The sequence below is a fragment of the Podarcis muralis genome, chromosome 1 (assembly GCF_964188315.1).
Source record: "Podarcis muralis chromosome 1, rPodMur119.hap1.1, whole genome shotgun sequence".
In the NCBI taxonomy this organism is placed as follows: domain Eukaryota; kingdom Metazoa; phylum Chordata; class Lepidosauria; order Squamata; family Lacertidae; genus Podarcis; species Podarcis muralis.
In genome coordinates this window covers 29,399,177-29,426,166 of record NC_135655.1, presented here as the reverse complement: position 1 = coordinate 29,426,166, position 26,990 = coordinate 29,399,177, and the positions used below count along the sequence as shown (strand labels likewise).

At 44.7% G+C, this 26,990-nt stretch overlaps 1 protein-coding gene across 5 annotated transcripts in view; it reads left to right on the top strand.

Moving 5' to 3' along the window:
- Positions 1-26,990, top strand: part of ADCK1 (aarF domain containing kinase 1) — a 110,997-nt gene that overhangs the window by 55,206 nt on the left and 28,801 nt on the right. For 3 of the 5 annotated variants that reach the window (XM_028718498.2, XM_028718483.2, XM_028718489.2), the window contains exon 5: positions 26,631-26,789. The exons of 1 other annotated variant lie outside the window; for it this stretch is intronic. In XM_028718498.2, the coding sequence (XP_028574331.1) occupies positions 26,631-26,789 (159 nt within the window). Of the gene's footprint in view, positions 1-25,461; positions 25,575-26,630; positions 26,790-26,990 lie in introns of those variants that run through there. One more of the 5 variants, XM_028718509.2, reaches the window with a different exon arrangement.

The following is a 26,990-nucleotide window of genomic DNA, read 5'->3' as shown; positions in this document are numbered from 1 at the left end:
CTCCAAATACTTTGGGTTTCAACTCTGATCCATCCTAGCCAGCATGGCCAATGGTCAGAGCTATAGTCCAAAATATTTGAAGGGTACCAGATTAGAGACGACAGGGCTAGCTGCTACAGAGCCTTAAGATTTCTAGTCTTATCAACCTACTTTTTATTCTACAGAAGAAATGAGGTAGCTGTGGGATTAGCCCAGGTAGTGGAAGCCACGCAACAGAAAACTGCATAGATACCCTTGGCAGAGGGCCTTCTCGGTAGTGGCACCTACCCTGTGGAATACCCTGCCATCAGATGCCAAGGAGATAAGTAACTATAGAACCTTTAGAAGACATCTGAAGGCCTTAAACATCTGTTTAATGTTTAATGTTTGGTTATGTTTTTATATATAAGGTTATATATATAACCTTATATATATATATATATATAATATTATATATATATATATAAGGTTATATATATATATGTTATATATATATATATATATATGCAGGTTTTGGTGTCCTCGGGTGTCTTCCCGTGTGCATTCCTGTACCCGTGAAAATCTACGAAAGCATATATATATATATATATATATATATATATATATATGTTTAATGTTTGGTTATGTTTTTATATATAAGGTTATATATATAACCTTATATATATATATATATATAATATTATATATATATAAGGTTATATATATAACCTTATATATAAGGCATAACCTTATATATAAGGTTATTTATTGTTTGGTTATGTTTTATATATATAAGGGACACAGGTGGCGCTGTGGGTTAAACCACAGAGCCTAGGGCTTGCCGATCAGAAGGTCGGTGGTTCGAATCCCCGTGACGGGGTGAGCTCCTGTTGCTTGGTCCCAGCTCCTGCTCACCTAGCAGTTCGAAAGCACGCCAGTGCAAGTAGATAAATAGGTACTGCTCTGGCGGGAAGTTAAACGGCATTTTTGTGTGCTGCTCTGGTTCACTAGAAGCGGCTTAGTCATGCTGGCCACATGACCCAGAAGATGTACGCCGGCTCCCTTGGCCAATAAAGCGAGATGAGCGCCGCAACCCCAGAGTCAGTCATGACTGGACCTAATGGTCAGGGGTCCCTTTACCTTTACCTATGTTTTTATATATGTTGGGAAGCCACCCAGAGTTGCTGGGGCAACCCAGTCAGGTGAGTGAGCTACAAGTAATAAAATGATGATGGTGATTATGATGTCACTGAACACATGGACCTTTCCTTCCCACCAGTGCTCAGGGCAGCTCTGGCTTCAGGCTTCTGCAAGAGACTTTCCAATGGGTCCTCCTGAATTATGTCCCCTCAGTGAGACCCACCCCTCCTTCAACAAGAGTGCTCGGCTCATTCATCCACAAACTACTGGTCTCCCAAGTAATGGGAGAGAATAATGAGGATGAGGGCTTGTCCTGGGTGGGGAGTTTAGCTCAATGGGCCTTGCTTTCCATGGTTTCCAGCAGCTGCCCACCTTGGCTGTGAGTGCTAGTGTGCTAAGGCACTGAACTGTGGCATGAGGTATATGGAGGTAGAAGCAACATGATTTAGGGCTACGCTCACTGTAGCATTGTGTTGTTCTGAAGAGTGGCTTGTTGTCCCTGGATAACCTCGCAGAGAGCCTGCTCAGAATATATTGCCGAAACCTCGTGACCCTCAGAAATGTGAACATTTTTCAAAGAGCGGCCCAGCTGACAAGGTTCTCGGCGGAGTGACTTTTGAGAAGCGGTATAAAGAATTCAAAACTAGGTACTAGGCACTGCGATAAATTCTTCATTTAACCTCATTTTATCTATGCATGGGCTAATGTGAAATGTAGGTTAGGGGGCACATCTTGCCAGAGGGTTCAAATTCCTACCATTCACTACCTATGACACCCGAACGAAATAATAAATCTAATGGCAGTTGTAAGTATCTCTTGTGCAGGTGGGGGTTCTTCTGCACATTTGCGATTTCAAAATACAAGTATTTCACTAGTGATCATACTGAGTCAAACAATTGGCCCATCTCACTCAGTATTAGGGGTCTTGTGGGAAACTGCGTAAGGGTGCATTAGAATTCAGAGAATGATAGAGCTGGAGCCTTGGAGGAGGCTTGGAGGTTATTTAGAAAAGCCCTCTGCTCAGTACCTTACAGTCTATTTTGAATGGCTCCTGATTCTTCCTGTTTTCATCCCCAGCGCTGTGTAAAAACTAAAGTTTGCTGATTAAGTAGGTGGTGGTGCCAGCAAGAGCTCCTTGGATGAAAGGGGAATGTCTGGCTTCTTTCTTTCTTTCTTTCTTTCTTTCTTTCTTTCTTTCTTTCTTTCTTTCTTCTCTCCTCCCTCCCCACCTCCCTCCCTTATCTGAAGGAGCGTCTCCTCCCCCATCGTTCTGCCCGGACACTGAGGTCCAGCTCCGAGGGCCTTCTGGCAGTTCCCTCTCTGTGAGAAGTGAGGTTACAGGGAACCAGGCAGAGGGCCTTCTTGGTAGTGGCGTCCGCCCTGTGGAACGCCCTCCCATCAGATGTCAAAGCGATAAACAACTACCTGACATTCAGAAGACATCTGAAGGCAGCCCTGTTCAGGGAAGTTTTTAATATGTGACATTTTTGTGTATTTTTCATCTTTGTTGGAAGCCGCCCAGAGTGGCTGGGGAAACCCAGCCAGATGGGCGGGGTACAAATAATAAATTGTTGTTGTTGTTGTTGTTGTTATTAAAGCAAAATGAGTAATTGCTAGTGCTTTGACCCTGCAGCATTCCTTTCTGTTTGGAATCTTGGGAGTTGAACTACAGGTCTCACAGTCTTTCACAGGAAATGCTAAACTGGTCAGGAGAGAGTCCCTGGAATCACTGTCTTGAAGTTTTGATGTTGGATGTTTTCAGGCTGAGCAACCTGCTGCTCAGCCAGCCCTTCTTGATACTGTCTCTGCTGGTGACCTGCTTTCTGAGGCCATTTTATTTGACTTGTATTTTATTTGACTGGGTACTGCTGGACAGGTGGGGAGCAAACCTTCTCTTCACTTGGGGATTGTGCAAACACAAATGGCTGCTTCTCTATCATTTATGTCTTTGGTATGTTTCCCTAATGACATAAACTGACATAAACAAGTTCCTTTTCTTTATGTATATGTAAGCATTCAGGATAATACGGACAATGATACTATGCTTGACCATTTCTCAACTGCTCTGGCAAAATCTGGACAGTTGGCAGCTCAGGACACCTCCATATTGTCCATATTTTGCGGGAAAGATTCAAGCGCATACCAGGAAATTTAGGTTTAGAAAAGTGACGGGGATAGTGCATTGAAAAGTGCGGAACGAACCAGTGATTAATGGGATGACGTAAAATCCTGCAAGCAAATCAGGGCGATTGCAGGATGACGACGCATTGTCACAAAAGCTGCCAGTAAGCAAATCAGAAGAAATGCTCAGTGAGGACTGGACAATGTGCAAGCAGATCAGGATGAAGTCTCAATAAACAGGTGGTCTGGGGGAGTCCTCGGTGAATAGGGCAGTCTCTTTGCATGATTCCCCTGGAAGTCCTGCTCCACAGTGACCAGTAGATGGCCAGCTAGATCCACCCTGAACGGGACCGGTTACGGAAGTTGCAGGACCAGCATGCAGAAATCTGGATGTAAATAAACTCCCCGCTTATTTTTGTTTTCCTTTATTTAAAATAGTCCTCCTCTAGTAGAAATCTCCTGGTGAGATTCTTCCTCTTCCTCTTCCTCCCCTTCTTTGCTGACAGATATCAATCGTTGCCAGATGCTGGTGTTTTTGGAGAAATTCCATAAGAACATATGCTGAATTAGACCGTTGTGCCATTGAACCCAGTGCGGTCAGCAGCAGCTCTCCACCCTCTCAAGCAGAGATATATTCCCATTACTTGGTACCAGAGGTCTTTTTTTTTGGGGGGGGGGAGGGTTCAGTCTGGAGATTTCAGGAACTGAATCCAGGATTTTGAGTATGCAAAGCATATGTTCTTGTCACTTAGTCCAAACTGAGATAATCAAATATTTGTATGCCCCCTTTCCAAGCCATGCTAAGCCGAGCCATTTTGTACATTTTCCTGACATTGTTGAACATCAGAAAAATATACATAATGAAACAGAGCATTTCAAGATAATGCACTTAAAAATTACAATACGTAACAAAATAGTCATTTGCATTTTAACAGGCTAGTCAAAACACCTTATCTTAGTAAAGCTGAAATCACCTACTAATATTTCATAATGAGGCCTAAGAACAGAAATACAAGAAGATGGCAGCAAAAATAATGTGTCTTCTCAAAAAATAAAGGTTTTCCACAGCAGCAATTTCTAAACAAGATTGTACACTGATAGCTTCTAGGTCACCTTTCTCCAACCTGGTGGCCTCCAGCAGAGGCCTAGGAAGGTCAGGTGGTGCCCGGTGCAGAAAATTTCTTGTCACCCCCCCAACTGATTTTTTTTAATTTTTTTTTGCCTGCAAAATGGTTTTATGTTATTTCATATTTTCTTACAAAGGAATGTGGATTCTGGGCCTCTGATAACAAGTAGGCGACTATGGACATATACTTAAATCTACAGGATAGATTGTGTTTTGGCTTGTGTTATTTTATTTATATTTATTGTTTATTTATTTAATAAAATTTATTTCAAAAAACTTGCAAAGTGGTTTACCAAAACAAAAAACAAAAAAACACCGCAGCAGTAAAATCAAGAAAAAGTAACAATCCTCCCTTAAAACATACAAAAGCTAAAATATTAAAATTAAAATTACTTCAACATCCTAAGCATCTAGGTATGCTTGCCTAAAGAAGAATGCTTTTAGCAGGTGCCCGAAAAGAGTCTAGCAAAGGCACGTGCTTTGTTGCAATAGGCGGGGAGCTCCAAAGTGCAGGTACTGTCACAGTAAACAATGCAGTGCAGATGTTATGTGGAACCTGTAGTAGCGCTTGAAACTACTGAAGGGGAGGTTTTATTTATTGTGATTTCACCATGCTCTGTATTATCTGAGAAGGAAAACATTTATTAAAAAACAGGACTGCACAGCAGCAATCTAGTCTCATCATGATCAGTGGGACTTACAGTGGTGCCCCGCAAGACGAATGCCTCGCAAGACGAAAAACTCGCTAGACGAAAGGGTTTTCCATTTTTTGAGTCATTCCGCAAGACGAATTTCCCTATGGGCTTGCTTCGCAAGACGAAACGTCTTGCGAGTTCTTGCGAGTTTGTTTCCTTTTTCTTAAAGCCGCTAATAGCCGCTAAGCCGCTAATAGCCGCTAAGCCGCTAATAGCCGTGCTTAGCCGCTAATAGCCGTGCTTCGCAAGACGAAAAAACCACAAGATGAAGAGACTCGCGGAATGGATTAATTTTGTCTTGCGAGGCACCACTGTATTCCTGAGCTGACGGTGCATAAGATGGGCTGCAATCCTATGCACCCCTTACATCCAACTTGTACCTAAAACTCTGCACCAGAGAATTGTAGAGTTGGAAGGGACCCCTGAGGGTCATCTAGCCAAACCCCTGGGGCAATGCAGGAATCTCAACTAGACCATACCTGACCGATGGCCATCCTCCTCCTGTTTCCCCCCTCAGCCAGGAGACACAACAGATAAAGACACAACAACGGAGACTGGGGGTGGGGGAGGGAAGCCCGGCGGAGGGTAGGGCAGTAGGGCGGTTCATAAAAAACCTTTTTTTAAAAAAATGCCTGCTCCAAAGGTCTTATCTTACTAAACTAGGGATTATATAGCTATATCTGAAATTTCATGCATATCAGTGAATATCTTGACCCTGCTCCACTGAACTGAAATTTCAGCCTTCATGACATAGGAAAACGGCCAAGTAAAGAGCTATTTTTGTGGAGGAGGGTCAAGATATTAACTGATATGCATGAAATTTCATATATAGCTCTATAATCCTTGGTGTAGTAAGATGAGACCTTTGGAGCAGGCATTTTTTTTTTAAAAAGTTTTTTTATGAACCGCCCTAGTAGGGCAGTAAGTATTCCTTAAAAATTTGTCACCCCCTCCATGATGGCACCTGGGGCGGACCGCCCCCTCTCCTCCTTCCTACACCCCTGACCTCCAGATTTTTGGGACTCCAGTTCTCATCGACCTCTACCAGGGATGTCCAGGGGTTAGGGGTCATGTGAATATTAGTTGCTGGAAACCACAGGAGGGGAGGGTGCCCTTGTGCTTGGGTCTTGCTTACAGGTTTCCCACTGGCATCTGGTTGGCCCCTGTCAGAACAGGATGCTGGACTAAATGGGCTGTTGGCCTGATCCAGCAGGCTCTTCTTATCATCTTACATTGGAAAAGCACCAGTAGAACTTTAGTTTTCGCACCCATTTGCACCATAGATTGGGAATGCTTTTTGAGCTGAACTTTGCAGCCTGTTAGTGTGTCAGGGCAGCCTTTTAGGGCAAGCCTCCTCTAATGCATGACTCATAATGTAAAATACAACTGAAATGTATGTGGCGCATAACAGCATTTCCTTGGGCTGCATTGGGACTACTGCCTGCTATTCAGAGTGTCTGTGTAGCACTGTAACATTGCTTTCTCTCTCTCTCTTTTGGCAGTCTTTTCAGCATTACTTGCAAAAAACGTTTGCTTACTTATTTGTTTAACTGTCCTCACTTTCACTTGCCCTTAATGATGTCATCAGGTTCGATTAGCAACATTGTGTTGTGATGTCACCACTATGTGGCTAATTCAGGATGGAGGAAGTAGAAGAAGGAACTGGAGGAGAAAATAATAACCTAGTAGCAGCTGAGGAGAACAATGACACTGCATAGAGCTGCAGTGGGTTAGATGGGGAAATCACTCGGTATAAGTGGTTTTCAGGAGAAATTTCCATCCCACGGACATAGCTGCTTTCAACCCCTAAATCAAAACTGGTAAATATTCATTGCAGGCCTAGTATTTTCCCACATCAAATATGGAAGATTTTGCATTCTAATCTCAACTTTTGGGACTTTGGGATGGAGTCTTTTTGTTTTTTGCTTGCCGCCTCAGCTTATGAAACTGAGAACCTCCATCCTTTGACATTTGAAACTTTCAGTGTTTGCAGTAGAATACTTGAAAGTGCAGCTGTATTATGGCCTATTAGCTCAAACGCCACAAGGCATTCAAAAATAGAATATTACTGTTTAAAATCTCATTCCTTTCAAAACAGTTTTGATTTTAGGTGCCTGGCTCATGTTTTCAAACCGTTCAGGATCTGCAGTCCTTAAGGAGTGAGGTTAGCCTTTATTGCAGTCAGGTTTCCAGTCAGAGGAAAAACGATGGGAAATAGATTGTGCGGGAAGGCAGATGTAATGTTTTTGGAGCGGTGAGGCGGGTCTGGTAGTAGCCTAACAGCATTTATTTTGAACATTACTGTCCCCTCCTCAGTACTGACCTCTGAAAGGAAATAGCAAACAAACCAGAGTTCTGCAACTTCTTACCAACAACCTGCTGTCAATGGCATCGATTGGCTAGTTATTATGATGTCACAAACCCATATCCTATAAGCCAGGAGGGAGGGACCTTTTGCAGGCCGAGGGCCACATGACCTCATTGACAGTGTTCCTGGGGCCACATTCTAGTGATGTGTAGGGCAAGAGGGAAAAATAAGCAGAGCAATGTGACTTCAGCTTTTGTACAGTGGGATGCAGTTCAGCCACACAAAAGGCAGAGGGGGTCTGTGTACAGGGGGGGCTTGTGATATTTCACTACACACTATTATGCTATAGAGTTACATGCCTAGTAAATACCCTTTCCTCATTGTGTTCTAGAATGGCTGACTCATTTCAGCCTCTGCTTCCGTTTTGGTGGCTTCTCCTTAGAACTGGTTTTTCATTTAAAAGTCCATGCATTCCATTTCATCACTCTTCTGCCCCAAAGTGAGGACTCGAAGCTATTGGAGTGGGTGGGGCCTGTTTCCCCACCTCCTTTGTTAGCGTCTCCCGGGGGTTTGTTGAGCTGTCCAAGCATATATCAATAAAAAACACATTTATATTAAAACTAAAATGATGAATAAAAAGGGAGGGGGTGAACCCTTCACATTTCTCCATAATAATGTGGGATATATAAAAAGGGAGATTTTTATCAATTATGGGGGGAAAAAAGGATTTCAGCCATAAAAAGGTAATTTAAAGAGTCAGAGATAGATGGGAAGGAGCATTAATGTCAGCCAGAACAAATGGGACCACATTAGTCAACTGAAAGGTGGCATCACCAATGCTGCGCTTTCAAGCGAAGCACCTACTTTCTGGAGCTCGCAGAGGCCTGCCCTACCCTAAAAAGAAGAGAGGTCTTTTGAGGGCAATCTCGGGCACGCTGCTCATTTTAGTGCACAAGTCCTACCTGGTGCTGATGTGGGCGTTTGAGGTCAAGCCTGATCTGTATCTCAAGCCAGGCGTGGGGAACCTGTGGCCTTCAAATGTTGCTGGACTCCAACTCCCATCAGCCCCTGCCACCATGTCCAGTAGTCAGGGATGAAGGGAGTTGTAGTTTAGCTACATCAGGTGGGGTGTGTGTGTGTGCTACAGCTCTTTTGGCCCTGTCCTAGGACAGAGAAGTCAGCACATAGAGAAAAGGTTCCACAGGGGTTCTAATGCTTTAGGGGTTCCCAAAGTGGTCGGTGCCACTACCTGAGGGGCAGTGTGATAATCTGGGGCGGGGTGCTAAGAGGCAAGGAGGTGGCAGGAGGGTCCAGGAGGTGTAAATGACTATCAGACTTTGAAAAGTTGGTATTGCTGGATCCAATTCATCAATGTTGCTGCCTTAATTAAACTGAGAAGACCATGATGTTTGGCTAAATGGACAAATATCCTGTCCTTGTATGTATAAGGTAGCTTTCTTGCCCTGCATGTAAGGTTAGTGGCTGAATTTGCACAAATTGTAGTCTCCCTGACCATCCGGAAAAACATACGATAACACCCGTCAGCCGTGCATCCTTCTCTTTCCCTTTGCAAATTATGCCCCTGGGGAGCAGCGGCAGTGCTGGGCCCATAAGTGCAGATGATTTATGTTAACCGTTGGAACGATAATGTTTAATCTGTAAAGTGCTAATCTATTTTTATGTTGATTATGAATAGGCCAGCTGTGCCTACTTCCCTATTCATAGAGTTTAGCGAACAAGCCCATTTTACAGGCTGGGCTTGGGGGATGATTTACATGCGTGCAGATGCTGCTTTCAGGGGAGTAAATCAGCTGTGCTGTGCTCCCGAAGTGGCGCGCAGGCAGCTCGGCAAGGATAAAGGTGGGAAGGGAAGGGAAAGAAAGAGAAGGAAAGCGTGGACTGAGAAAGGAGGAAAGGGGAAAAGCGAGTGCAAATGGAGTGGAGATGTCAAGGAAGTTACAGTCGTACCTCAGAAGTCCGTTCGACTTCTGAAACGTTTGACTTCCAAAGTGCGGTTTCTGTTGGCTGCAAGAAGCTCTTGCAGCCAATCGGAAGCCGTGGAAGCCCCGTCGGATGTTCGGCTTCCAAAAGAACGTTCGAAAACCGGAACACTCACTTCCAGTTTTCAATCGTCTGGGAGCCGAAATGTTCAGGAGCTGAGGTACGACTGCACATTGCAGGGCTAACATTTGTTGCACTAGCCTAACCGTTTAGTTGGGGACCACTCGCTGAACTGGATGCAGATTCTGTGAACAAAAGGGCTTGCTCTGTTCCTGGAAGGGGCTGAGATCCAGTGGGTCTAGTTCTCACACTGTCAAGGAGAGCTCACTGCAGGGTTGGGATGAGCAGGCGGATATCCGCTTCCTGCAGCACCAGCACCCTGTGAGCAGAGTTCTGCTCCTGGGAACTCTGAATCGAACCCCTAAAGCAACAGTTTCAATAAACAGGTTTTAAAAAGAAGCCCTACACACAGTGTTTATTTAGCTTATTGGCACACACCTAAGTAAGATTAATTAACACAAGCTGCTCTGATGGACTGAAAATAAAATTGCCAATATCATAATGCCTTTATTCAAATCTGTGCTTGCAGCTTCCCTTGGAATACAGTGTATAGTTCTGGCCACCACATCTTAAAAATGGATGGCGGCCAACAGATTGAGGTTGAATCCTGACAAGACAGAAGTACTGTTTTTGGGGGACAGGGACCAGGTTGGTGTGAGGGATTCCCTGGTCTTGAATGGGGTAACTGTGCCCCTGAAGGACCAGGTGCGCAGCCTGGGAGTCATTTTGGACTCACAGCTGTCCATGGAGGCGCAGGTTAACTCTGTGTCCAGGGCAGCTGTCTACCAGCTCCACCTGGTACGCAGGCTAAGACCCTACCTGCCCGCGAACTGTCTCGCCAGAGTGGTGCATGCTCTAGTTATCTCACGCTTGGACTACTCTACGTGGGGCTACCTTTGAAGGTGACCTGGAAACTGCAATTAATCCAGAATACGGCAGCTAGACTGGTGACTGGGAGTGGCCGCCGGGACCACATAACACCAGTTCTGAGAGATCTGCATTGGCTCCCAGTACATTTCTGAGCATGATTCAAAGTGTTGGCGCTGACCTTTAAAGCCCTAAACAGCCTCGGTCCTGTATACCTGAAGGAGCGTCTCCACCCCCATCGTTCTACCCGGACACTGAGATCCAGCGCCGAGGGCCTTCTGGTGGTTCCCTCATTGCGAGAAGTGAGGCTACAGGGAACCAGACAGAGGGCCTTCTCGGTAGTGGTGCCCGCCCTGTGGAACGCCCTCCCATCAGATGTCAAAGAGATAAATAATTACCTGACATTCAGAAGACATCTTAAACAGCCCTGTTCAGGGAAGTTTTTAATATGTAACGCTGTACTGTTTTTAACACTGATTGGGAGCCACCCAGAGTGGCTGGGGAAACTCAGCCAGATGGGCGGGGTATAAATAATAAATTATTATTATTATTATTATTATTATTATTATTATTAAGTATGTGGCAGAGCTGGGGACATGTTCTGAAAATGTGTGTGGCATGGGGAAAGGAGAATAAGGAGAGTCCCTGCACCCCACTCTCTTATAACAAGAGGTGGTGGCCTGGTTTGGGGAATGAGTGATTATGGTTCAAACATCAGAGGACTGGTCTTTCCTATCAGCTCTTCTCGCTTCAAAGTGCAGTACTTTTTAATAGAGGTAGTTTAATGGAGCTGTGGAAGATTATGTTTTTAGTAATTCAGTTATGACACATATGGTGATTATACATGCTTTTGTGAAACTGACCTATCCAAATGTAACTCTGCAGCAGCCTGCAGCAGGCTGTGTTACAAATGTAAGAAATAAAAATTATTTCCTTCTACATTGCCCAGTGACTTGAATGCTGATCCTTAGGTCTGATGATTTTCTGCATTGCTTCTTCCATACATGACTATTGCTAGTTTTGATATGCAGGGCTGTCTTAAGCATATGCGGTGCCGGGGTGCAGATATCCTCCCGATGCCCCCCCCTCCCAGGTTGCCCTGTCCCAGGCAGAGGGCGGAGCCAGCCAGCTGCCTCAGCGTCTCGCTGGCTCGGTCGTCCCCGAACTTGCGGTGCAGAGCCGCCCGCAGCAGAAGAGCCCGCTGTGGCACTCCGATGGGTGGGCTCTTCCCTGGACTCAACTCTCGGGCCCCGGACTCTCGGCCTGGTGCCCTGAGAGCCCGGCCCCCGGGTGCCCTGCACCCCTAGTGCCTATGGGTAAGATGGCCCTGTTGATACATCATTCATTTCTGTTGACTGATAGCAGAAACAAATGAGCAGAGAGCCCATGTATTGTTTCTGTTGCTAGAGTATACCATTTCTTACTACTAGTAGGGAAATGACTGAATGCTCCCTTACTAGACGGATCTGTTAGTTTCGCTTCTCTGTTTATCATTTTTCCAGTCTTAAATTCAGGTCTCCACATTTCTTTAGTAGCCAGCAATTTTTAGTAAAAAAAATAACCTCATGAAAATTCAGTAGCATTTTTCTGTGACTTTCTCCTAACAAAACCCATTTTTTGATTAATATGCACATTTTTGCAAAAGCAATTTCCCCATATATAATGCATTTTTGGTGTGATTTTTACGTATGTGCATTTTTGCACAAACTTTTCCCTATAAATTTAATTAATAATAATAATAATAATAATAATAATAATAATAATAATAATAGAGTTTTTTTTGCAAGGCATTTTAAAATTTGAACTGCACTGCAAAATTCAGAAAAGTGTAAATTTTAAAGTATGGCTATATTTTGGTTTTCATCTGGTTTCAGAAAGTGCAAACTGATTTTCTCCTCCATCTCTACTAATAGCAACATAGGAAGCTGCTTCATTCCGTGTCATACTGTACATCTAGCCTAATATTGTTTGCTCTGGCTGACAGTGGCTTTCCAGGATCTCAGGCAGAGGGTTGTGTGTGTGTCTGTGTGTGTGTGTATGTATATATACATATATAGCTATATCCTAAACTCTATCAAAGCTGTTTACAACAAAGGTACGTAAAAAACATACAGCAGAAACTATATAAAAATAGTTTCTATTAAGAAAAAATAGTTTCTTAAATGACGAAAATACAAAGAATGTATAATATACATGGCATTGCAGTGCTATTTTTCTAGAAAAAGAGGTGCAAGAACTCACTCTTTTTCTCTTATAATGGCAATAGCGCCTACCTGAGAAGTGCCGGAACTGAGTTCTGGTGAGTTCCAGCTGGAAAAAATGCCCTGCATGGCAGAAAGATCGCAGAGAGCTGAAGACTGGATAGTTCTACAACATTTGGGTAACAAAACACGTGGTTCTGCTGAAGTTCTTGCTTTGGTAGAAAGTGCAAATAAAGTGTAAGTCAGGAGTGAGGAACAGACATTGCTGAACTACAACTGTCACCAGCTTAGTAGCTATGGTCATTGGCCAGGAATAATGAGTGTTTCAGTTCAGTAACATCCGGACTGCTTAATAGTCCCCACACCTGGTGTAAGGTGGTGTTCCTTTCCTTCTCCCTTTGTGGTATAAAAGAGATTATTTGTCAGAGTGACCAGGTAAGTCATAGCCAGGTAAGTCATACTCAGAGTAAAGGTAAAGGTACCCCTGCCCGTACGGGCCAGTCTTGACAGACTCTAGGGTTGTGCGCCCATCTCACTCAAGAGGCCGGGGGCCAGCGCTGTCCGCAGACACTTCCGGGTCACGTGGCCAGCGTGACAAAGCTGCATCTGGCGAGCCAGAGCCGCACATGGAAACGCCGTTTACCTTCCTGCTAGTAAGCGGTCCCTATTTATCTACTTGCACCCGGGAGTGCTTTCGAACTGCTAGGTTGGCAGGCGCTGGGACTGAACAACGGGAGCGCACTCCGCCACGGGGATTCGAACCGCCGACCTTTCGATCGGCAAGCCCTAGGCGCTGAGGCTTTTACCCACAGCGCCACCCGCGTCCCGTATATACTCAGATAGAGTATATCTATCTGAGTATATATATATATATACTCAGAGTAGGTCTATGTATTTCAGTAGGTCTGCTCTGAGTATGGCCAACATTGGAGATCATGTCCCATTTCCCACTGGCAATCAGGAAATCAAGGCCAGAATCTTGCTTCAGAAATGAAAAGAGAGACTATCTGCTGCTGCTTGCTCTTGCTTTTAAAGCACATTTGTTTTAATTGCTGCTGCTGCTGTGAAACTGCACCTTCTGAAAGAGCTACAGTTCCAATCTATCTTTGAGATTGGCAGACACAACTCCATCCTGACAGGCAGGCTAGCGCAAGAAGTGCATAAGATAATATTTCTCCAAAGAGAGAGAAGACAGTGGATTTAATGAGCATTGTTCAGTTCAGGTGGGAGACAGCTGGAGACAGAAGAGCAAATTAGGCAGAGGCAGACTTGACACCTACCCCCCACCCCAGATCTAAAAATGCCTTGACTTTTGGCAAAGGCAGAGTCAGAAGGGCATTGGTGACATCACAGGTCACCAGGTTTTTTATACATGGAATACTGAGGAATTTACTTGGTGTTATATATCATCTATATAATATTTTCACATAATTTTCTCTTAAACCATAACATGCTGTAAATTTTATATCCATATTCCACAATCGTTCCCATGCTTCCACATATACATTACAGCGGCACCTCGGGTTACATACGCTTCAGGTTACAGACTCTGCTAACCCAGAAATAGTGCTTCAGGTTAAGAACTTTGCTTCAGGATGAGAACAGAAATCGTGCTCCGGTGGCACAGTGGCAGCAGGAGGCCCCATTAGCTAAAGTGGTGCTTCAGGTTAAGAACAGTTTCAGGTTAAGAACGGACCTCCGGAACAAATTAAGTACTAAACCCGAGGTACCACTGTATAATCAATATCTATTGCCCAATGCATCACTGAAGATTTTAACTGCTCATCCTTTGTCTCTCATTCCAGTAATATACATTTTAGACAGCACTTTAACATTACATTCCAACAGATCTCTCTCCAATTATGATATTTGTTCCCCCAACCCTCGTTTCCCATCTCTCTTAAAGGCTTCATTCTAATGATGATATTGTATCCATCATGTTAACTTTCTTGATAAGTCCTTAAATTATTTTAATTTAAACTCTCCTCCCTCCTGTTTTAATAAATTTCTATAAGTTGTCCAACATTCCATCATATTCTTTTTCTTTACCGCTATGGCTTCCAGCGGTGAGAGCCAAAGTGGTATTTTTATCTCCAATAATTTCTTTATATTTATCCCATACTCTATACATCTCCCCCCCCCCAATTATATGATTTGTAAATCCTTTGTGTACTTTCACCTTTTCATACCACAAATAGGCGAGCCAACCAAAAATATTATCATGACCTTCTAAATGTCAGATACGTGGATTCTCCAATGTCATCCATTCCTTCAACCAACAAAGACAAGATGCTTCATAAAATAATCTCATATCCGACAGGGAGAAACCTCTCTCTTTTGCATCTATCAATATTTTATATTTTATTCTCAGTTTTACCCCTTGCCAGATATATTTAGAGATATTCTTGATAAAACATTCATTTTTATAGTCAACACTTTACCTAACAATGAAAGTTTGCAAATTTCTTTTGATATCTTCCCAGGTTTTTAAATAATTATCTTTATATTATTTGCTGTTAACCATACACCTAGATACTTAATTTTTCTTTCAATCTTTAAACCTGACACATCTTGTAAATTATTTTTACTCTCATCATTCATATTTTTTATCAAGAGTTTGGTTTTGTCTTTATTAATCTTAACACCTGCTACATCTCCATTTTTTTTTTATTTCTTGTAATACTTTCGAGATTGACTCTATTGGTTCTTCAACAGATATCACCACGTCATCTGCAAATGTTTTTATTTCTATTGCCTCTATCCCACTCATACCTTTAATTTCTTGATTACATCTTATTCTTTGTGCCAGTACTTCTAAAACTAATATAAACAACAAGGGTGACAATGGGCAACCTTGTCTCGTTCTGTTAGTTATTTTGCAATTCTCAGGACATTGTTTACTATCAGTTTAGCTGACTGTTCAGTATATATTGCTTTGACTCCTTTTATAAAAGTGTCTTCACAGCTCATATATTCCAAAACTTTAAACATAAAATCCCAGGAAACATTGTCAAATGCTTTCTCTGCGCCTAAAAACATTAAGGCTGCTTATTTTTCATTTATCACTTGTAAATATTCTATTATATTGATTATATTCCTAATATTGTCCTTTATTTGTCTTCTTGACAAGAATCTGGCCTGGTCATAATGAATTACCTCTTTTAATACCATTTCAGCCTATTTGCTAATATATCTGCAAAAAGTTTATAATCGTTATTCAACAAAGATATAGGTTGATAATTTTTGAGCTGCTCAGGATCTCTATCTTGTTTAGGACTTAAAGTTATATAGGCATTCTTCCATGATTCTGGCAGCTCACCTGTATTTAAAGTCATATTCATAATATCTTTTAATAGTTGTATTAGGTAATCTCGTAACTTCTTATAATATATTGCTGATAGACCAACAGGTCTGGGTGGGTGCCTTCCCAATTTTTGCCTGTGAGATTGCTTGCCGGAATTCCATCATTGTCACTGGTCCATTCAAAATTACAGGTGAACTGCATGCATTATTAATTAATACACCTTCAGAATATTCCCAACGATAAGGAATTTTGTTGTATCTCAGTGCATCTGTCAGGTTTTTATAATTTGCTCTTTTCTTTGGGGAGCCAGTGTGGTGTAGTGGTTAAGAGTGGTGGACTTGTAATCTGGTGAACCGGGCTCGCATCTCCGCTCCTCCACATGCAGCTGCTGGGTGACCTTGGGCTAGTCACACTTCTCTGAAGTCTCTCAGCCTCACTCACCTCACAGAGTGTTTGTTGTAGGGGAGGAAGGGAAAGGAGATTGTTAGCCGCTTTGAGACTCCTTAGGGTCTCAAAAAAGCGGGAGATCAAATCCAAACTCTTCTCCTCCTCCTCCTCCTCCTCCTCCTCCTCCTCCTCCTCTAACAATCTCATCAGGATTTCTTTCAAAATTATTATTTTCTGCTCCTCACTCCTGTTTAGGACCTGCATGTAGTGCTTTTTTTCTGGGGGGATGCAGGGGTATGCATACCCCTAAACATTTTGTGAATCTAAGTTTGGCCAAATTGAGGGGCAGTATTTCAATGAGTCGGAAAATGAGAGTACCCTTAAACATTTTTTTTAAAGAAAAAAAACACTGCCTGCATGGATTGGTAGCTGCCTGCTGGAAGAAGAGATGATCTACGCTAACCACCTCATACTTCTGGGTGGATCCACATGGCATCTCAATAGGCTTTCAAGATTCCACAGTGCAAATGAGCAGACCCTGCAGCAAGCACTGGTCCACCTTAAATTTTCCCAAGTGAAGGCTATTGCCTGTGCATTAACTTTTGCTGCCCATGTGGGCAGAATTCTTAAGTGTTGCCATACAGTTGCCATGAGAAAATGTGTTTACCTGTGTCTTCCCAGGATGTGTGACAGTCTTCCTGCTAAAAGCTATGGGTGGTATTTAACTAGGTGTTGCTTGGAGTAAACACATTGAACTGAATGGCCCTATTTTAGTTATCTTCATTTATTTCATAGGGCCTACTCTGCGTAAAACATAGTTGACCTCAAATGTTCGAAAATGACACGGACAAGCTAAATTAAAATTAATAATGCATGTGGTTCACCTGTAATTTGTATTGCTTTATATTAAGCTGTAATCATCACAATTTTTAAAACATGTCACCACTGTAAGCCTCTCAGAAGGAAAGGAGACATAATGTTGAATTGTGGAGAAATTCAGTATCTGGAGAGATAGTAACGTAAACAGGCCTTGATAGATAAGAAGGTAGCGTGACACAATGTTGGTTTATTTGTCTGGATATAATAATAATAATAATAATAATTTATTATTTATACCCCGCCCATCTGGCTGGGCCTCCCCAGCCACTCTGGGCGGCTTCCATAAAAACCAAAAATACAATAAAATATCACATGTTAAAAACTTCCCTGAACAGGGCTGCCTTAAGATGTCTCTTGAATGTCAGGTAGTTATTTATCACTTTGACATCTGCTGGAAGGGCGTTCCACAGGGTGGGCGCCACTACCGAGAAGGCCCTCTGCCTGGTTCCCTGTAGCTTTGCTTCTCGCAATGAGGGAACCGCCAGAAGGCCCTCGGCGCTGGATCTCAGCGTCCGGGCAGAATGATGGGGGTGGAGACGCTCCTTCAGGTATACTGGACCGAGGCCGTTTAGGGCTTTAAAGGTCAGCACCAACACTTTGAATTGTGCTCGGAAACGTACTGGGAGCCAATGCAAGTCTTTCAAGACCGGTGTTATATGGTCTCGGCGGCCGCTCCCAGTCACCAGTCTAGCTGCCGCATTCTGGATTAGTTGTAGTTTCCGAGTCACCTTCAAAGGTAGCCCCACGTAGAGTGCATTGCAGTAGTCCAAGCGGGAGATAACCAGAGCATGTACCACTCTGGCGAGACAGTCCGCAGGCAGATAGGGTCTCAGCCTACGTACCAGATGGAGCTGGTAAACAGCTGCCCTGGACACGGATTTGACCTGTGCCTCCATGGACAGCTGTGAGTCCAAAATGACTCCCAGGCTGCGCACCTGGTCCTTCAGGGGCACAGTTACCCCATTCAGGACCAGGGAATCCTCCACACCTGCGCGCCTCCTGTCCCCCAAAAACAGTACTTCTGTCTTGTCAGGATTCAACCTCAATCTGTTAGCCGCCATCCATCCTCCAACCGCCTCCAGACACTCACACAGGACCTTCACCGCCTTCACTGGTTCTGATTTAAAAGAGAGGTAGAGCTGGGTATCATCCGCATACTGATGAACACCCAGCCCAAACCTCCTGATGATCTCTCCCAGCGGCTGCATGTAAATGTTGAAAAGCATGGGGGAGAGGACAGAACCCTGAGGCACCCCACAAGTGAGAGCCCAGGGGTCTGAACACTCATCCCCCACCACCACTTTCTGAACACGGCCCAGGAGGAAGGAGCGGAACCACTGTATAACAGTGCCCCCAGCTCCCAGCCCCTCAAGACGGTCCAGAAGGATGCTATGGTCGATGGTATCAAACGCCGCTGAGAGATCCAGCAGAACTAGGAAACAGCTCTCACCTTTGTCCCTAGCCCGCCGGAGATCATCAACCAGTGCGACCAAGGCAGTTTCAGTCCCATGATGAGGCCTGAATCCCGACTGGAAGGGATCCAAATGGTCCGCTTCTTCCAGGCGTGCCTGGAGTTGTTCGGCAACCGCTCGCTCAATCACCTTGCCCAGGAATGGAAGATTTGAGACTGGGCGATAGTTGGCCATCGTGGCCGCATCTAAAGATGGTTTTTTAAGAAGCGGTTTAATAACCGCCTCTTTCAGCGGGTCTGGGAAGGCTCCCTCACGGAGGGAAGCATTCACCACCCCACGAAGCCCATTGCCCAGTCCTTCCCGGCTAGCTTTTATAAGCCAGGATGGGCAAGGATCCAGGAGACAGGTGGTTGGTTTCACTCGTCCAAGCAGCCTGTCCACATCCTCGGAGGTAACAGATTGGAATTGATCCCACTCAACTTGACTAGACAGAACTCTAGCACTCTCCCGCCCCGGCCCTGCTCCCACGGTGGAGTCTACTTCTTCCCGAATCTGAGCGATTTTATCTGCAAAAAACTTTGCAAAATCATTGCAGGAGAACATGTGGCCCGTACTGGGCCCCGATGTTGCAGGTGGTTCCGCTAAATTGTGAACCACCTGAAAAAGTCTCCTGCTGCTGTTTTCTGCAGATGCAATAGAGGCGGTGAAGAAATTCTTCTTCGCCGTCGCTATCGCCACTTGGTAGGCTCGACGTTGAGCTCTAACCTGTGTCCGGTCAGATTCGGAATGAGTTCTCCGCCACCGGCGCTCTAGCCGTCTCAACGATTGTTTCATTGCCCTCAGATCCGTGGAAAACCACGGGGCTGTCCGGGCTCCATGCAATCGGAGAGGGCGCTTCGGAGCCAAACAGTCAATAGCCCTGGTTAACTCCACATTCCAGCGGGCCACCAGGGAATCAGCTGAAAGGCCATCAACATGGGATAAAGCATCCCCTACCACTCTCTGGAAACCATTTGGATCCATTAAGTGGCGGGGGCGGACCATCCGAATTGGTCCCACCTCCCTGCAGAGGGGGTGGGTCGCAGAGAAGTCCAGTTGCACCAGGAAGTGATCTGACCATGGCACTTCTTTCGTTTCGCTTTTACTTAGTGTCAGATCACCAACATCCATAGAGGTAAACACCAGGTCCAAGGCATGTCCACGGCTATGGGTTGGGCCAGACTTATTCAGGGACAGCCCCATGGAGGCCATGCTTTCCACGAAGTCCCGAGCGGCCCCTTGTAAGGTCGTGTCGGCATGGATGTTAAAATCCCCTAGGACGACCAAGCTAGGTGTCTCCAGGAGAACATCCGCCACGACCTGAAGCAGCTCGGGCAGGGAATCCTTGGTGCAGCGGGGAGGTCGGTACACCAAAAGGAATCCTGTACTGCCCCTATTGCCCAACTTCCAGAACATGCACTCAGAAAACTGGGTCTTCCCAACAGGACGCCTGGTGCAAACTAATGACTTCCTAAAAATCACTGCAACCCCCCCTCCCCGCCCACATGACCTGGGTTGCTGTGCGTAAGAGAAACCTGGTGGACAAGCAGCGGCAAGGACAGGCCCATCTGCTTCATCCAACCAGGTCTCTGTTATACAAGCCAGGTCAAATCCTCCATCCATGATCAAGTCATGGATGGCAGTGGTCTTATGAATCATTGACCTGGCATTGCACAGCAGCACCTTCAGGTCATGTGGGTATCCCTTGCTGATTCCAGTATCCATCCGGTCAGGACCAGACCCGGAGGCAGGGATAGTCCTCAGACAACGACTAAACCTGCCTCCTCTGTAATGATAGGGTCTGGTCTTAGCGTAACTCCTCCTCCTACCCGTGATCACTGAGATCGGTTGTCCCAGTGCATCCCGCCCTGTGGAACATGCCCCAGCCATTTTATGGGCTGGGGCCCACTCCCCGGCAGCCCTGAACCCTCCCCCTAAAAACAAAAACAAAATAACACCTTAAACAAACAACCAAAACCAATAAAACAATACAAGCGAAAAATGTAAAAATTACAAAAACATCAAAATAATAATAAAAAAATAATTCCCCAAGCCCAACCAACATCCATCCCACCCCCACCCCACACATACAAAAAATCCAAAGAATTAAAAAACAAACAAAAAAAACACATTTTAAAAACACTCTGTGCCTCTCCGGCAGTATTTTCCCAACAGTCTAATGGGTGAGCTAGGATTAGTATTCAGGCCAGTCTTTTTAGAGTACCATGATATACATGCTGTATGTGCACTCCAGCTAGGTATCACTGCTGCTCCCATCTCCTACCTCTTCCGTCATGGCATCATCACATTAGGGCATTGTTATCAGCCCAGGATTACTGATTTTTATTGCTAGCTTTGCATTTTATTAAGTATCTGGCCTTAATCAAGGTTATTCTGTGTGTTTGCCTGAGCACAGATGATAAGCAAGAGTAAATTGAGATGGAATAAAGAGCATGTTCCCTGAAGCATCAATTTGTGGGGGGGGGGGGGTCAAAACAAAACAGGGTAACTGCCAGCACTATGTTGTATGCCAAAGCTGTGTTAAGTGGAAAGCAAGACTGTGTAGTCTTTGCTCGTTAAAAAAAAAAGAATCATTTTTTCATCACAAAAAGCTAAATTTATAAATGATACAAGTACAGAAAATATGCATACCTTTATTTGTTTTGCACAGTTTTATTGTGCTTCTGCTCAGCACAACAATTGGGGGGTTTTGCAGACCACTAAAGTCCTGCCTTCTGACCACCGGAAAAACAGGCTGTCTTCTGACCTCTTGAGATTTTTTCAGGCATTGCCAACAGAGTTTCAAGACAATCTATCCAGCCCTAGTTTGAAGTTTCTCTTCTTTTGTTTGCTGTTATGCACAGTTACTAGGGAGCCTTGTATTTAAGCAGTAGCCTGATAGCCAGATCTGACTAGGAATTCAGTGTAGATGAGTTAGGTGTGTCTTGCAGATAGTTCACTGCACCACAGCAGGTGTTAATTCAACAGCCTTTTACTGTAAAAGGTCAAAGGTGTGCCCATTTAACATATAGTTTAGTTCTAATCATTACTAACCATAAATTATTAATTTTATATATTAAATTTAGAAAAGAGCCCAGGTCGGTAAACAGCAAGAGACAAAGCAATAAAAACATCTTAAGAACTATCCCAGCACAGATATGGAGTGGGAAAGATCTCAGCTTAAAAGGCTTGCTGAAGGAGGAAGGTCTTCAATAGGTGCTGAAAAGAAAACAGAATGCCTGTCTAGTATTCAAGGGGAGGACATCACAAAGGATAGGCCCCCAAACACACAAGGCCCGATTTCTACATTGGGCAGAACGGACCTCCTGATAAGATTGTTTCTGCAGAAGGCCCTCACTCCAGCATGCAGTGATCAGTTTGTTATTTAAGGGGTCAGATAACCTTTCAAGTACCCTGCTCCCAAGCAATGAAGGTACCAGGGTGTCAGAGTATGCCTCTGTATACCATTTTCCAGGAATCACAAGCAGAGAAAGTGCTATTGCACTTTAGTCCCTACTTAAAGGTTGCCCATAGGCTTCTGACTTGTCCACCCTGAGAACAGGATATTGAACTAAATGGTATTCGTCTCATCCAGCTGGGCTGTTATCTAGAGAGACGTTCTGTACAGCGTCTCAGTTTGGGGTGAGAAGCAGCTGTATCACCCACATGTTAGAAAATTATTATTTTAAAATACCTAATAGATATGCACTTTTGACAGCCAAGTTAGGGTCTCATCAATTAAGCTCTGCATTCATTAGTCAAGAAGAAGTCCAATCAGATTTCACAGGCTCAGGCCGGCTTCTATAAATTGTGGGCTGTTTGTTCTGACGTATGATGAATTATTCTTCATAATCCACTATCGGCTGCGATAAATCTAATCTTTCAACTTCTGCTGTCTTAATAACTCCTAGGGTAACAATGCAACACTTGATTTCTGAGCACAGAATGCACAAATTGATGGGGGAACTAGAGGATTTCATTTACTGCCCAGGTTTAAAGTTTAGAGTGGCTGTAGCTTGACATTTGCTGCCACAACAAGCCTAGGTCTTGCAAAAGCCTGTGGAATAATAAATCTTTAATTTCAAGTGCTGAGTACAATATATAGTTTGGAATAGGGTCAGGGTAGGTACATTCTGGTGGTGTTCCTTCACGGGAGGATTTTAGGAAACTCCAGAAGCTCCCTGAGACCTCGTGTAGTAACAGAGGAAGCTGCTTTATAGCATCTTACAGTATTTGTCCATCAAGCTCAGGGGGTGGGGAATCTTTTTCAGCCCGAGGCCCATGTACTGCCATTGGCAACCTCACAAGAGCTGCATGCCAGTGGTGTCTAGGTCCAGGGGCAGAAGTGAGCGGAGCATGTGACAGTAGATTACATTCCAGCCATGCAGAAGTCAAAAGTTTGCATCCTTCACTCCATGTTCCATCCAGGCTACCAAGAGGTGTTACCACATATTCCATATAGCGCATATTCCAGCCAGGCAAAAGCACTCAAGCAAGGTGTAGAACAGGAGGTACTGATTGGTGTGGCCTGGGGAGAACCCTGCAGGCTGAATAAAGAGGCTGAGCCCCCACACTCCTGATGTAGCCCAATATTGTCTACTCCGTTCATCAGCCGCTCTCCAGGGTCTCAGGCTCTGTGTCACAGGGCAGAAGCGTTGCCCCTGATTTAGGGGGAGGTGGGCTTTATACATTCCTCCTCCTCCCTGTTGTGTTGGAGCTGTGGCTTCTGGTGGTGCAAGATACAGTTTTAAAGAGTTTGAGACCATGCTTTCCAGGCTATCTCAAGTACTTCTGCGTTGCAGAAATGGGGTGAGGGTGAGGATATGGAAGGAAGCCCATACTGTGGCAAAGAAAAAAGCAGTGGCCCACATTATGAAGCTGGTGCACTGGGGAGTGTTGGAATATATAGACAGTATATGAGAGTGAGAGAGAATGATTTGCTCTGCTGGGGTCTTGCAGCTCACACTGCTGTGTTATCTCAGCAGCACACCTGTTCATGTAGCTTCTATATCTTCCCCTTCCCCACCATTCTTCAGTTCCTGGAGACTCCACCAATCCTGTTTGGTGCCTGAGCTCTTTCCTTTCCTGGCTTTCCTATGCTTACTTTCCTTATGGTCTATCACTGTAGTGAAGTAGTCACTACTGGCTCCGTTTACACGTAATGCTGAGGCAAACCATGACATTATGTCCAAACTTGGGCTCGTGGTTTGTTTGCCTCAAACGAGCAACACGTTTTAAGCCAAGGACAAATAGTGGTAACAGCTCATGGTTTGTTTGGAGAGAAATAAACCCAAGCTCAGGTGTGACAAGGGTGGCATGTCCTGTTTTGCCACTTGAAGCCACTGCTTGGGCCACCCTGCCTGCTGCCTCTGCTGCCAGTGGAGAAGTGATGCCAGCATTGGCATCAGTTTCAGGTGAGATCTCACTGGTTTCAGGTGAGATATTGCACACTCTGTGATGCTGGTGATGCTTTTCTGCTGGTGGTGGAGGTGGCAGGGCAGGTGGAGATGCCTCTGGGGCCCCACCTCACGGACGTCTGCTGCCTGAGGCCATGGCTTCACCCCACCTAATGGCCGTGCCGGCTTAGTTCACAGCAGGAGCAGGGAGGACTAAAGCGCCCGTGATTTTAGCCTAGCATGCTCTGCTTTCACCTCTAGACCATATGCTTAACTTTGGTTTAAAGTGAAATGTAAACGAGGCCAATGTGTTGCTTTGATTAGATTAGGAACTGGAAGAAGACCGAGCGCCAGCAATCGTAATGGAGGGTTTTGGTGGGAAACTTCATCTGGCCTTAGCTTGCTAGATCTCTCCACTCATCACTTCCAGACAAAATGGAAGCTGTTGTGCCAAAGTAATATTGAGGAGAATGCACAGTGGAGGCAGCTAGTGTTCTCTGGTAGTTCAAAAAGATCTCTGTGTGTGCTGAATGCCCTATGCAAATTGAGTATATAATTTAGGAGTTATGGGGAGGTAGAAGAAGCCATGGAAGTACCTACATTCCATTTATCCATGCCCGGTGGATGCTCTGTTCACCATCTTGTTTTACTTCATTACAGCCTGTATGCTTTTCAAATTCACCTCTGCAAACCTATGGGCTAGAGGCTTAGTTTAAAAAAAAAAAAAAAAGGAAGCAAGCTGAGATTTTCAGAGTGTTGTACCCCAAGTGTTGAGTTGTAGACAACTAATTTCTACTCATAGTAAACCTGCTGAAATTCATATACCTAAGTTAGGCAGGTCCATTAATTTCACTGGGTTGCTAGAGTAGACCCATTGACATTAACGGGCATGGCTAACTTAGGTTCATTAATTTCAGTGGTCTATAAGTAGAACTTAGCTGGATATCATCCAAAGTGTCTACTCTGAGTAGGACTAACATTGGATACAGCCCGGTGTGACAACAAAAGTGTGGAATACTCTCTGCTTTACAGTTGAGGCAGGACCCTTTACTCAAGTGTAGGGGTTTCAGGTGTAGGTAAAAGTCACTTGCGGCTTTTACCCGCCCAAACAGCACCCTGCCCACATGAGTAGTTCCCTCAAGCCATGATCTGACTCTCCGCAGAATCAATCATTTGCTTTGGCGGTGTTGGTGAGGAAATGAATAAATCTGAAAGTGAAAAAGAAGAAGAAACAACATCTAGTAAACTGTTTGAGGGGAAAGAAATTCCTTTCTGAAGGCAAGAATGTCAAAAGGTTTGAATCATGGATCTGCTGTAATTAAAAAACACATAACTAGTCGTTTTCAAATGTGGTTGTTCTACTTAATTGATTTTGCCGCCGGAGGAATAAAATAAATAAATAAAAGGCGCCTTGCCTGTGAATTACTGGAGGCGGTTGAGACTCCGTTTGAATCTAATTGCTGCAAATGTGCCAGTTTGTTGCTGGTAATAGTTATTGTAAAAGAAGCAGGGGTGGGGGTGGGGGCGATGGGGAAAGAGAGGCAGCGGTGTGTGAGGGGAGGGAAAGTCGCTGTCAGCAGCTGCATGTAGGCATGTAGGCCTCCTTCAGAGATGGTGTTTCTCTCTCCCCTCCCCCCGCAGCTTCATCAACACAAAAGATTTCTGTTGAATGCTTTGCATGTAGGCTCTGCTTAAAAGTGTTTTATTCATATTTAATTGCCGGCTTGCCGCAGCTCCCGTCTTTAATTACTGTGTAAAAAAGTGGGATATAAAAATGCACCAGCATTCCATTTGTTTTCTTTTTTTCCCATTTCTGCATAAATTATGTGTTCCTTGACTGCTGGCCCTGGTGAGATTTGTATATTGTGTAAGCAGGGAGCAGGCGGTCTTCTTCTAAGCTAACTCTATTGGCCATTTTTGCTTTAACATTGGGTTGGGCTTGTGGAGGGGAGGCAAGATGGCCCTGGAAGGTTTCCCCAGCTATACAATAATATCTCTGAAGGGCAGCTTCTGCACTGGAGCCCCACCGGTGTCTGATAAGCCTCATGCAAAGTTCATGCTCCACTGCTAAGCTTCTCCAAGAAGCTGGCTTGGGTTTTGTGCTGGCTGTGAAGAAAGGAGACCCCCTTGCCTCACAAACAGCATGGAAATGCAGAGGGCTGTCAGAAGAGAGATGGTGTGCTCTGTTCCTCTGTTGCCAGCCTCCTTCGTTGAAGCCTTTCTTTTCTTTCGCTAGCCTAACAAGAGGCTAGAAGGCAAGAGGATGGGGCTTCCCCTCTTCAGTAGCTTTTGTGGACATCTTCACATGGCTACTCTAAATGCAGTGTAGCTTCTGCCTGTTAAATCGTTCCCTGCGATTTTACCTGCTAACTGCCAGGAAGGCATTCAGTAGTTACAGCTTACCCCATTATGGAGCTGCTGTGACAGGAAAAACTTCGCCTACTATAATTTTTTTCCTGGCGTGTAGCTGCTGAAAGCGCAGGAGCACTGCCAGAGCAAAAAGCTGACGACCCTACCCAGACTGACTACCCACTTTCGCCGAGAAGCTTGCCTATTGAAAGGCGCACACCTTTTCTGGCTGAAATATACTGAGAGAACAGGAAGCTTGGGTTGCAGTCCCCAGGCTGTCAGGGCTCTCCGTCTGTCTATGGTAATTAATGTCTCTCTGCATCCGAAGCATACCTGCGGGCTGTTTCTTAGGAGGCTGACAGCTTCCCTTCTTTCTTCCCCTTGCAGATTAATGAGTTGTTTATAAGTTTTGAAGATGCTCCATTGGGGGCGGCATCCCTGGCCCAAGTCCACAAGGCTGTGCTGCACGATGGGAGGACCGTTGCAGTGAAAGTCCAGCACCCGAAGGTTCAAACACAGAGTTCAAAGGATATACTGTTGATGGAGGTAAATGGCTACATTCATGTATCTGCCTCCATTACAAAACGGACATGTTTCATCTTTGGCACAGGCAGGCTCAAAAGCTGGGCTGGATCTTCAGAACTCTGCCAGCACCATGCTTCCTTTTGCTTCATTAAGGGTTGTCTTTAGTTTGTTACATGCATGAGAATCATGGAAGCACAGTCGGAAGGGACCACAAGGGTCATC